Source organism: Zea mays, chromosome 1, assembly GCF_902167145.1.
Source record: "Zea mays cultivar B73 chromosome 1, Zm-B73-REFERENCE-NAM-5.0, whole genome shotgun sequence".
Lineage (NCBI taxonomy): Eukaryota > Viridiplantae > Streptophyta > Magnoliopsida > Poales > Poaceae > Zea > Zea mays.
This window is the reverse complement of record NC_050096.1, coordinates 81559121-81572461: the sequence shown is the minus strand read 5'-3', so window position 1 is coordinate 81572461 and position 13341 is coordinate 81559121. Positions and strand designations below refer to the sequence as shown.

General features: G+C 46.2%; 1 protein-coding gene across 1 annotated transcript; it reads right to left on the bottom strand.

The window, feature by feature from the left end:
- Positions 1–2473, bottom strand: LOC103637142 (protein DETOXIFICATION 49). The gene has a single exon (XM_008659400.3). It carries the CDS (start codon positions 2049–2051, stop codon positions 366–368), a length of 1686 nt encoding a protein of 561 aa, XP_008657622.2. The 5' UTR covers positions 2052–2473; the 3' UTR covers positions 1–365.
- Positions 2474–13341: the final 10868 nt, after the last annotated feature.

The following is a 13341-nucleotide window of genomic DNA, read 5'->3' as shown; positions in this document are numbered from 1 at the left end:
TTAGATTCTTAATAGATTGTAGTATAGATAGATTGTAGTATAGGTATAGATATTCCGCGTACAACTGTGGACAATTTAAATAAAAAATACAAAAAAGAGTATCACCCATCGATACACCTAATCTGGCCACGTAATTACAGAAAACACCCGAGTTTTTCGTCTAAGTCTCAAATGTTTTTCCGCAATAACGTGGTACATACATGCGCTCCCTTTTTCTCCCTTCAATATACCAACTAATATGAACGCTCTAAAAAATTGTTTAGACTGCAAAAATCTTGTTTCACTTCACAGTTCACACCTACTATGTACCTGCTAGTTACCGTGACTCATACGTAGACGGCCGTCGTTGTCAAGGAATAAGGCGGTCAGCCCTGCACGGTGATGAGCAAGCTGGAGTCCTCGTCGCCATGCGATGCCGCAATCTTGGCGTGCGGCCCCGTGTCTTTCCCACTATCGTCGTCTCCGTTCACAACGGCGTCGGCGCCGGGTGCAACAACTCCGGCGAGCACCTGCGCGAGCTCGGCTTGCTTGACCCAGTCCGTGCGGGAGATCACCACGAGCATGATGGTGACGCAGGCGGCCTGCGCGGCCAGGAGGCCGAACCAGAGGCCCCTGAAGCCCTGCCCCACCCAGAACGCCAGCGCCACGGCCACGGGCGTGCCGACGCCGTAGAACGCGCCCAGGTTGATGTGCGCGCCGTCCTTGGGGCGAGCGCTCCCACGGAGAACCCCGCAACCGGTGGTCTGCGGACAGTTGCCGAGCTCACACAATCCGAGGATGGGAAGCACGGACGCCGTGAGCGCTAGGATGGACGCGTCCGACGTGAACATGCGTGCCCACACGTCGCGCACGGACACGGCGAACAGGAAGGAGGCGAGGCCCTGGAGCACGCTCAGCGCGAGCCCTGCACGGGCCGCAGCGCGCGCGGCGCCCGGGCGATTCGCGCCGAGCTCGTTGCTGACCCGCGTCGACACGCCAAAGCTGAGCGATGACGGGAAGATGTAGAGCAGGGACGTGGTCTGGATGAGGACCCCCATTGACGCGACGCTGGCCTTGGGATCCGCCAAGATGCCGCACAGAAGGATCATGATCTCGTACCACCACCACTCGAGGCACACGCTGGCGCAGCTCTCGACGGCGAGCCGGGCCAGCCGCATCCACCCAGTAACGTCCTTGAACAGCTTTTCAGAAAGGGTGAAGCCGCCGGTGGCGCGGTGCACGCCGGAAAAGTAGATGTAAGCGAGGAGGAGGACCACGAGGTTGAGGTTGGCCAAGGCAGAGGCGAGTGCGACGCCTTCGACGCCGAGGCCGAGGACCGAGACGAGGAGGTAGTTGACGGGGAGGTGCATGGCGACTGCGAGCACGGCGCAGACAGTGAGCGGGAAGTTGATGGACTGCGTGCGGAGGTAGATGCGGAGAGGGTGGAGGAACGACTGGAAGAGAAGGTCAGGGAGGCAGAGGAGAATGTAGCGCTGCGCGGCGGCGGATATGGCCGCGTCCTGACCGCACAGCAGGAGCAGCGGCTCCATGTGCGCCCAGAGGAAGGCGACGGGCACGGAGAGCGCGAGGAGAAGGAGCACCATCCGCTGCATGGTGGCGCCGACGAGGGGGAGGTTGCTGGCGCCCACGGCTTGGCCGCACACCGGCTCCATACCCATAGCGAGTCCGGACAGGACGGAGTAGCCAGTGATGTTAGCGAAGCCGATGGCGAGTGACCCACCGGCGAGCGCGAGCTCGCCGAGACGGCCAAGAAAGAGCATTGATATCATCGGCCGGACGTAGAGTATGAGACCCGTCATGATCATCGGCAATGACAGACTCAAAATCGACGCGGCCTCGCTCGCCGCGCCCATGGTCAACGACGGCCGCCTGTCGGCCAAGAGCGGCGGCGGCTCCGTGCATGTTGTCAAGGTCGTCGTTTCGTTCAAAACGACGACAGCGACATCCGGAGAGAGGACGACAGCGCGGGGACGGTGGCCGTCCCCGACACCGCCGTCCTTGGCATTGCACAGGCACGGCGGCAACAGCTGGCCAACGAGCCCCTCACACATGGCGACGCAAGCTAGCTTTTCCCACTGACGCGGAGCACTTGTGGACGCGGAGCTTTTGGAGGGAAACCAGGGGGGGTTCAAACCTTAACAATCAGTTTAATTTATAGGCGGAAATGAATGATCAGCTCGATGGAAATGAGAAAAGGGGTTAACAGAAGATTCGGTATTGGGATTTGTTTAGACGGAAGCTCTCGTCGTCTAGCTGCGAAGCGGCTGCCTCCCTGGCTCTGAGAGCCGGTCTTGGCCGGCCCCAGATCACCAGCACGACGCGCGCGCACGGGGAGTTGTTGTATCGCGCGGCGCGTAGCGCTGGACGAGGCTTCCGGAACGTACGGGCGGCGGCTCAGTTGGATCGCCGGGTGTCTGGACTGAAGGATACAAAACCAGCGAGAGGAGAGAGGTCCAAGGGCTTGAAGGCTGAACGTCGAAGGGGATGAGGAGGAACACGATATGAAGGGGTATTTATACACAGTATTTGAGGCCATGCACGTACGTCATATATCTTGTTGCCAAATTATTATGCAATTCGTTGTGTATTACATTTTGGAGTCTAGAGTCTACTTTATATATACGTTGATTTGGATAATATTTTTATAAGGGAAATAATAGTTTTAGAATTCGTTGTCGGGTTTACAAAGGACACAGGCGAGAAGGGGGATAATATATATTAGAGTCAATGCATGTTCTCTTGGGTTTTTTTTACCAGTCCTTTCGCATTATTGAACTGAACATAAATATATGGATTGAGAAGTTCGACTTTTGTTTCAGGCTTTCATGTCAGTACTATATATTTTGTGTTTGACCTTAGGCGTGCAGAGGTGTCACCCTCCAACTACAAAATAAATTAAAGCAAGTTTGATCATCTTTAGATTATCACAATCACAACCGGAAACGAGCGCTTTGCCGAGTGTCTAAAGCACTCGGCAAAGCCGTAAAAACACTCGGCAAAGGCTTTGCCGAGTGTCGCACTCGGCAAAGAAGGCTCGACACACAGTGCATCGGCAAAGCCTTCTTTGCCGAGTACTTTTTTCTCGGACACTCGGCAAAGAGGTTTGCCGAGTGTTAGGAAGCACTCGGCAAAGAAAAGCAGCTGTTACGGCGATGGGTGACGGAGACGGCGTCTTTGCCGAGTGTCCCCGGTGACACTCGGCAAAGAATCAATATTTGCCGAGTGCCACCTGGGACACTCGGCAAAGAATCCGCCAAGGAGGGTCCCCATGTCAGGTTCTTTGCCGAGTGCTACGTACGGCACTCGGCAAAGCGTGTCTCTTTGCCGAGTGCCAGAGACATTACACTCGGCAAAGAACCTATACCGTGCCCAGGTCTTTGTTCTTTGCCGAGTGTTAGGTTTCTACACATAGTGCATCACAGTTTTCTCGAAACTTTTTCATTTTTTTCTCACAGCCTGTACATATGATATCATGACACGTGGACAAGTTTCATGATTTTCTGACTTTGTTTGTGTTTTATACAATTTTAAAACATGTGGATGGCAAGTTCACGGCCGTGTTTAGTGAGCATGTTGCTCGAAGTTTCCGGTCCGCTCCTGGAATCGGTCGTAACTTATGCTAAGTATTTGCATACACGATTTTTCAAATTTCGAGTGACCTGCAGTTCAAATCTGAATTTTCCGAAGAAATTCAAATAAACGAACTAAATCTACTAACGATTGAAAACTCTGTTATAATTGTCCACAAATGATACATGTACGTCTACATAGTGTAGGAACATACCACAAAAAGTTTGAGAGACCAAATCTAAAAATACAAATATGCTTTGCCGAGTGTCTAGAGAAGACACTCGACAAAGAGTCCTTTGCCGAGTGCCAAATATATGGCACTCGACAAATAAGCCTCTTTGTCGAGTGCCGACCCTCGGCCCTCGGCAAAGGCTGACGGCCGTCGGCTCTAGGACGGTCGCTGACGGCCCTTTGCCGAGCGCCACAGTTGCCGAGTGTTTGACACTCGGCAAACATCTCTTTGCCGAGTGTTCTCCTGTGCCGAGTGTCCTGCACTCGGTAAACCACCTTGTTACCGAGAGCAGGAATTCGCCGAGTGCGGCTCTCGGCAAAGCCACCTTTGCCGAGTGCCCGACAAAAGGCACTCGGCAAAGCGGCCGGCACTCGGCAAAGTCCCGGATTCCGGTAGTGAATATGGGGATTGTGAATGGAATTATAATAACCTGGATATTAAACTATAGAAATCTAGGTTTTTGTATCTCTCGATTATAGGTTCTATAGAAGTAGGGATTTGGTTTTGTGAACACCTATAATATCATATTAGTATGTTTTAGATGGATTATAGTTATAGTAATAATCTGCTGGTTTGATTGTTATATTCCTTAATGCACTCCAATGATCTAAGGTGTTTGGATCATCTAGAGATTATTCTATCAAGTTACTATATAATCCAAGGGTGATCTTAACAAGCCTTAAAGCCCTGTTTGGATTCAGAGACAATAGTTAGCTAGCTGCTAATAATATTCTTAATCTAAATAGGGTCTAGCTAATTATTAGTATCCAGCTAACTATTTTACTTGTTGGACCAAACTAGCTAATAGTTGAAAGGGAAATGGACTTAACCATTTCCTATAATCGATTTTGGTGGTTGACGTCCAACACAAACCACGTAGACTAACTAGCTTGTTTAGATATCATTTATCACAGGTGCATAAGGTTCAACACAAACCAAGAAAGAAATTTAGTTAGGGATTCAATCAAAAATTGGAGCAAGACTTAGAGTGTGCTGAAAAATGGTGCACCACACACTGTGCGGTGCACCAGGCCAGGCACTTAGCAAACCAGCCACTCTCGGGTTTCTGCCGGACGCGCTCCACTATATTCACCGGGCTGTCCGGTGAGCCAGTGGAGTAACGGCTCCCTGCGCGCCAACGGTCGACTGCGCAGAGGAACAGTGCTAAACGGTGCCGCGACAAAGTCAGAGCGCAGAAGTCAGAGGTCACCAGACTATCAGGTGTGGCATCAGACTGTCCGGTGCAGCAAAACGACAAACGGCTCCAACTATCAACTGCTCCAAACCCTAATGGACGCGCTGACGTGGTGTGCACCGGACAGTGAACAGTGACTGTCCGGTGCGCCCATCGCTAGCAGCCTTTCCCAACGGCTAGGAAGTGGTTGGGCCTATAAATACCCTCCAACCACCTCATTCAAAGCCATCCAAGCATTCTGAGTTTCTCATTCATTGCAAGAGCAAAGTCCAACACTCCAAGACACAATCAAAGCAATCAATCCACTCAAAGTTCCCAAAATCAACGCTAGTGCTTAAGGGCTTGTGAGAGGATTATTTGTGTTTTTTTGTTGCTCTTGTTGCTTGGATTGCCTTCTCTTCTTCCTCATTCCTTTTCTAAGTGCTTATAAAGCTAAGAAAGAGACACCAAGTGTGTGGTGGTCCTTGCGGGGTCTTAGTGACCCATTTGATTAAGGAGAAGGCTCACTCGGTCTAAGTGACCATATGAGAGAGAGGGAAAGGGTTGAAATAGACCCGGCCTTTGTGGCCTCCTCAACGGGGATTAGGTTCTTTGGAACTGAACCTCGGTAAAAAAATCATCGTGTCCACTTGTGTTGATTTCCATTTGATTTGTTTGCCCTCTTTCCTCTCTCTAAAGTTTCCTTGCTGAAAGTCGCCTAGAGGGGGTGAATAGGCAAATCTGAAATTTACAAACTTTAAGCACAACTACAAGCCGAGTTAGCGTTAGAAATATAACTGAGTCTGAAAGAGAGGGCGAAAACAAATCAACCAAAGAAATAGAGCAGATAACACGGTGATTTGTTTTACCGAGGTTCGGTTCTTGCAAACCTACTCCCCGTTGAGGTGGTCACAAAGACCGGGTCTCTTTCAACCCTTTCCCTCTCTCAAACGGTCACCTAGACCGAGTGAGCTTTTCTCCTTAATCATCGGGTCACTTAGACCCCTCACAAGGACCACCACAACTTGGTGTCTCTTGCGTTGATTACAAGTTGCTTGAGAACAAGAATGGAGGAAGAAGAAAAGCGATCCAAGCGACAAGAACTCAAATGAACACGAAAATCTCTCTCTCACTAGTCACTAAGTGTTTGGAGTGATTGTGGACTTGGGAGAGGATTGATCTCTTGTTTGTGTCTTGCAGTGAAGTCTAGAGCTCTTGTATTGAATGCAAATTGCTGGAAACTTGGATTCCTTGAATGGTGGTGGTTGGGGGTATTTATAGCCCCAACAACCAAACCAACCGTTGGGGTTGGGCTGCTGTCGATGGGCGCACCGGACAGTCCCGTGCGCCATCGGACATTGTCCGGTGCGCCAGCCACGTCACCCAACCGTTAGGGTTCTGACGGTTTCGACTGTTGGAGCTCTGACATCTTGGTACACTGGACAGTCCGGTGCCGCACCGGACAGGCACTGTTCACTGTCCAGTGCGCCTCTGGCGCCTGCTCTGACTTCTGCCATGAACTGTAGCTCTGTCAGGGCACTATGCAGTCAACCGTTGCGCTGGTAGCCGTTGCTCCGCTTGGTGCACCGGACAGTCCGGTGAATTATAGCGGAGTGCGCTTGGAGAAACCCGAAGGTGAAGAGTTTGAGGTCGATGCACCCTGGTGCACCGGACACTGTCCAGTGGCACACCGGACTGTCCGGTGCGCCAGACCAGGGTTCTCTTCGGTTTCTTTTGCTCCTTTCTTTTGAACCCTATTTCGTATCTTTTTATTGGTTTGTGTTGAACCTGCACCTGTAGAACATATATTCTAGAGCAAACTAGTTAGTCCAATTATTTGTGTTGGGCAATTCAACCACCAAAATCATTTAGGAAAAAGTTTGACCCTATTTCCCTTTCAATCTCCCCCATTTTGGTGATTGATGCCGACACAAACCAAAGCAAATATATAAGTGCATAATTAAACTAGTTTGCATAAGGTAAGTGTAAAGGTTGCTTGGAATTAAACTAATTTATAATTTCATAAGATATGCATGGATTGCTTTCTTTCTTTTAACATTTTGGACCACGCTTGCACCACTTGTTTTGTTTTTGCAAATTCTTTTGGAAAATATTTTTCAAAGTCTTTTTTGCAAATAGTCAATATTTATATGAATAATATTTTGAGAAGAATTTTCAAGATTTGAAATTTTCTCCCCCTATTTCAAATGCTTTTCCTTTGACTAAACAAAACTCCTCCTTAATGAAATTCTCCTCATAGTGTTCAAGAGGGGTTTTACCATTTGAAAGAAGATCAAATATTTTAGATACTAATTTTGAAAAACTCCTCCTTAAAATATAGATACCAATTGATATAGAATTTCTTAGAGGAATATCAATTGAAAACATTAAAAAACTTTATCTCAAAATTTTTTGAAATTGGCGCGGTGGTGCGGTCCTTTGCTTTGGGCTAATACTCTCTCCCCCTTTGGCATTAATCACCAAAAACGGAGTCTTTAGAGCCCTTTTACTTTCTCCCCAATGGTACAAATGAATATGAGTGAAGATTATACCAAAGTGGAGAGCGATGCGGAGTGACGGCGAAGGGTAAATAATACCGATAGAGTGGAGTGGAAGCCTTGTCTTCGCCGAAGACTCCATTTCCCTTTCAATCTACGACTTAGCATATGAATTGACTTGAAAACACATTAGTCATAGCACATGAAAGAGATATGATCAAAGGTACATAAATGAGCTATGTGTGCAAGCTAGCAAAAGAAATTTCTAGAATCAAGAATATTTAGCTCATTCCTAAGTTTGGTAAAGGTTTTCTCATCTAATGGTTTAGTAAAGATATCGGCTAATTGTTCTTTGGTGCTAACATAGGCAATCTCGATATCCCCCCTTTGTTGGTGATCCCTCAAAAAGTGATACCGAATGGCTATGTGCTTAGTGCGGCTGTGTTCAACGGGATTATCCGCCATGCGGATTGCACTCTCATTATCACATAGGAGAGGGACTTTGGTTAATTTGTAGCCATAGTCCCTGAGGGTTTGCCTCATCCAAAGCAATTGCGCGCAACAATGGCCTGCGACAATATACTCGGCTTCGGCGGTAGAAAGAGCTACTGAATTTTGTTTCTTTGAAGCCCAAGACACCAGGGATCTTCCCAAGAACTGACAAGTCCCTGATGTGCTCTTTCTATCAATTTTACACCCTGCCCAATCAGCATCTGAATAACCTATTAAATCAAAGGTGGATCCCTTGGGGTACCACAGACCAAACCTAGGTGTATGAACTAAATATCTCAAGATTCTTTTTACGGCCCTAAGGTGAACTTCCTTAGGATCGGCTTGGAATCTTGCACACATGCATACGAAAAGCATAATATCCGGTCGAGATGCACATAAATAGAGTAAAGATCCTATCATCGATCGGTATACCTTTTGATCTACGGATTTATCTCCCGTGTCGAGGTCGAGATGCCCATTAGTTCTCATGAGTGTCTTGATGGGCTTGGAATCCTTCATTCCAAACTTGGTGAGTATGTCTTGAATGTACTTCGTTTGGCTGATGAAGGTGCCCTCTTGGAGTTGCTTGACTTGAAATCCTAAGAAATACTTCAACTCCCCCATCATAGACATCTCGAATTGTTGAATCATAATCCTACTAAACTCTTCACAAGTAGATTTGTTAGTAGACCCAAATATGATATCATCAACATAAATTTGGCATACAAACAAATCATTTGCAATGGTTTTAGTAAAGAGAGTAGGATCGGCTTTGCCGACTTTGAGGCCATTAGTGATAAGGAAATCTCTTAGGCATTCATACCATGCTCTTGGGGCTTGCTGGAGCCCATAAAGCGCCTTTGAGAGTTTATAGACATGGTTAGGGTACTCACTATCTTCAAAGCCGGGAGGTTGCTCAACATAGACCTCCTCCTTGATTGGTCCATTGAGGAAGGCACTTTTCACGTCCATTTGATAAAGCTTGAAGCCACGGTAAGTAGCATAGGCAAGTAATATGCGAATTGACTCAAGCCTAGCTACGGGTGCATAGGTTTCACCAAAATCCAAACCTTCGACTTGTGAATATCCCTTGGCCTCAAGTCGGGCTTTATTCCTTGTCACCACACCATGCTCATCTTGCTTGTTGCGGAAGACCCACTTGGTTCCTACAACATTTTGATTAGGACATGGAACAAGATGCCATACCTCATTCCTCGTGAAGTTGTTGAGTTCCTCTTGCATTGCCAACACCTAATCTGAATCCCTTAATGCGTCTTCCACCCTGTATGGCTCAATAGAAGACACAAAACAATAATGTTCACAAAAATGAGCGACACGAGATTGAGTGGTTACCCCCTTATGAATATCGCCGAGGATGGAGTTCATGGGGTGATCTCGTTGTATCACTTGGTGGACTCTTGGGTGTGACGGTCTTGGACCCTGATCATCTTCCTTAACTTGATCAGTGGCATCTCCCCCTTGATCATTATCCTCCTCTTGAGGTGGCTCATCTTGATCTTCATTTTCATCATCTTGAGCTTGATCCTCATCTTGAGTTGGTGGAGATACATGCATGGAAGATGATAGTTGATCTTGTGCTTGTGTGGGCTCTTCGGATTCCTTAGGACACACATCCCCAATGGACATGTTCCTTAGCGCGACGCATGGAGCCTCTTCATCATCTAGCTCATCAAGATCAACTTGCTCTACTTGAGAGCCATTAGTATCATCAAACACAATGTCACAAGAAACTTCAACTAGTCCAGTGGACTTGTTAAAGACTCTATATGCCCTTGTGTTTGGGTCATAACCAAGTAAAAAGCCTTCTACAGCCTTAGGAGCAAATTTAGATTTTCTACCTCTTTTGACAAGAATAAAACATTTGCTACCAAAGACTCTAAAATATGAAACATTGGGATTTTTACCGGTTAGGAGTTCATATGATGTCTTCTTGAGGATTCAGTGAAGATAGAGACGGTTGATAGCGTAGCAAGCGGTGTTGATTGCTTCCGCCCAAAACCGGTCTGAAGTCTTGTACTCATCAAGCATGGTGCTCGCCATGTCAAGTAGAGTTCTATTCTTCCTCTCCATTACACCATTTTGTTGTGGTGTGTAGGGAGAAGAGAACTCATGCTTGATGCCCTCATCCTCAAGAAAGCCTTCTATTTGTGAGTTCTTGAACTCCGTCTCGTTGTCGCTTCTTATCTTCTTGATCCTTAATCCGAACTCGTTTTGAGCCCGTCTCAAGAATCCCTTTAAGGTCTCTTGGGTTTGTGATTTTTCCTGCAAAAAGAACACCCAAGTGAAGCGAGAATAATCATCCACAATAACTAGACAGTACTTACTCCCGCCGATGCTTATGTAAGCTATCGGGCCAAATAGATCCATGTGGAGTAGCTCAAGTGGCCTGTCGGTCGTCATGATGTTCTTGTGTGGATGATGAACACCAACTTGCTTCCCTGCCTAACATGCGCTACAAACCCTGTCTTTCTCAAAATGAACATTGGTTAGTCCCAAAATGTGCTCTCCCTTTAGAAGCTTGTGAAGATTCTTCATCCCAACATGGGCTAGTCGGCGATGCCAAAGCCAACCCATATTAGTCTTAGCAATTAAGCAAGTATCGAGTTCAACTCTATTAAAATCCACTAAGTATAGCTGACCCTCGAGTACTCCCTTAAATGCTATTGAATCATCACTTCTTCTAAAGACAGTAACACCTAAATCTGTAAAAAGACAGTTGTAGCCCATTTTACATAATTGAGAAACTAAAAGCAAGTTATAATCCAAAGAATCTACAAGAAAAACATTGGAAATAGAATGGTCAGGAGATATAGCAATTTTACCAAGTCCTTTGACCAAACCTTGGTTTCCATCCCCGAATGTGATAGCTCTTTGGGGATCACTGTTTTTCTCGTAGGAGGAGAACATCCTTTTCTCCTCAGTCATGTGGTTTGTGCACCCGCTATCAATTATCCAACTTGAGCCCCCGGATGCATAAACCTGCAAAACAAGTTTAGGCCTTGTTTTCTTAGGTACCCAAACGGTCTTGGGTCCTTTGACATTAGAAACAAGCACTTTGGGTACCCAAACACAAGTCTTGGAGCCCTTGTGTTTGCCCCCAACATATTTGGCAACTACTTTGCCTGATTTGTTAGTTAAAACATAAGAAGCATCAAAAGTCTTAAATGAAACATTGGGTTCATTTGATGCAATAGGAGATTTCTTTTTAGGCATTTTAACATGAGTAGAATGCCTAGAGCTAGAAGCCTCATTTTTATACATAAAAGCATGATGTGAAATATTATGAGGTTTCCTAGCATGAATTCTCCTAATTTTGTGCTCGGGATAACTAGCAGGATATAAAATGTAACCCTCGTTATCCTGAGCCATGGGTGCCTTGCCCTTAACAAAGTTGGACAATCTCTTAGGGGCATTAAGCTTGACATTGTCTCCCTGTTGGAAGCCAATGCCATCCTTAATGCCAGGGCGTCTCCCATTATAGAGCATACTTCTAGCAAATTTAAATTTTTCATTTTCTATCTCATGTTCATTAATTTTGCTAGTTAGTTGTGCTATGTGATCATTTTGTTGTTTAATTAAAGCTAGGTGATCATGAATAGCATCAACATTAATATCTCTACATCTCATGCAAATAGAAACATGATCAATGGTGGATGTAGAGGGTTTGCAAACATTTAATTCATCAATCTTAGCATGTAACATGGCATTCTCATTTCTAAGATTGGAAATAGAAATATTGCAAACATTTAAATCTTTAGCCTTAGACATTAATTTATCATTCTCCATCTTAAGGCTAGAAAGTGATTCATTCAACTTGTCAATCTTAGCAATCAAACTAACATTGTCATTTTTAAGGTTAACAAGAGAATCATCACAAACATTTAATTTCTCAACCTTAGAAATTAATTTAGCATTTTCAATTCTAAGGTTAGAGATAGTGTCATGGCAAATGCTAAGCTCACTAGTTAGTTTTTCACATTTTTCTACTTCCTGAGCATAAGCATTTTTTACCTTAACATGCTTTTATTTTCCTTGATAAGGAAGTCCTCTTAGCTATCCAAGGGTTCATCCTTCTCATGAATGGCACCTATCAATTCATTCAATTTTTCTTTTTGTTGCATGTTTAGGTTGGCAAAAAGGGCAAGTAAATTATCTTCATCATCAATAGAGCTATCCTCATCACTAGATGTTGCATATTTAGTGGAGGCTCTAGATTTTACCTTTTTCTTTTTGCCGTCCTTTGCCATGAGGCACTTGTGGCCGACGTTGGGGAAGAGAAGGCCTTTGGTGACGGTGATGTTGGCGGCGTCCTCATCGAAGGAGGAGTCGGTGGAGCTCTCATCGGAGTCCCATTCCCGACATACATGGGCATCGCCGCCCTTCTTCTTGTAGTACTTCTTTTCCTTCCTTCTTCCCTTCTTGTCGTCGCCCCTGTCACTATCACTTGATAATGGACATTTAGCAATAAAATGACCGGGCTTACCACACTTGTAGCAAACATTCTTGGAGCGGGGCTTGTAATCCTTCCCCCTCCTTTGCTTGAGGATTTGGCGAAAGCTCTTGATGATGAGTTCCATTTCCTCGTTGTCGAGCTTGGAGGCGTCGATGGGGAGCCTACTTGACGTAGACTCTTCTTTCTTCTCCTCCGTCGCTTTGAATGCGACGGGTTGCACCTCGGGTGTGGAGGTGGTGCCTCACTCGATGATTTGTTTGGAGCCTTTGATCATCAATTCAAAGCTCATAAACTTTCCTATAACCTCCTCGGGAGACATTAGCTTGTATCTAGGATCACCACGAATTAATTGAACTTGTGTAGGATTAAGAAAAACGAGTGATCTTAGAATAACCTTGACCATTTCATGGTCATCCCATTTTGTGCTCCCGAGGTTGCGCACTTGATTCACCAAGGTCTTGAGCCGGTTGTACATGGCTTGTGGCTCCTCTCCTTGGTTGAGGACGAATCGACCGAGCTCCCCCTCGATTGTCTCCCGCTTGGTGATCTTGGTCACCTCATCCCCTTCGTGCGCGGTTTTGAGCACGTCCCAAATCTCTTTGGCACTCTTCAACCCTTGCACCTTATTATACTCCTCTCGATTTAGAGAAGCGAGGAGTATAGTAGTGGCTTGGGAGTTGAAGTGTCGGATTTGGTCGACCTCCTCCGAATCCTAGTCCTTGTCCCCTACCTTCGGTACCTGCGCTCCATACTCAACAATATCCCATATGCTTTTGTGGAGTGAGGTTAGGTGATGCCTCATTTTGTCACTCCACATACAATAATTCTAAAAGCACCTAGAGGGGGGGGGGTGAATAGGTGATCCTGAGAAACTTAAAAACTTAAGCCACAAAACTTGGTT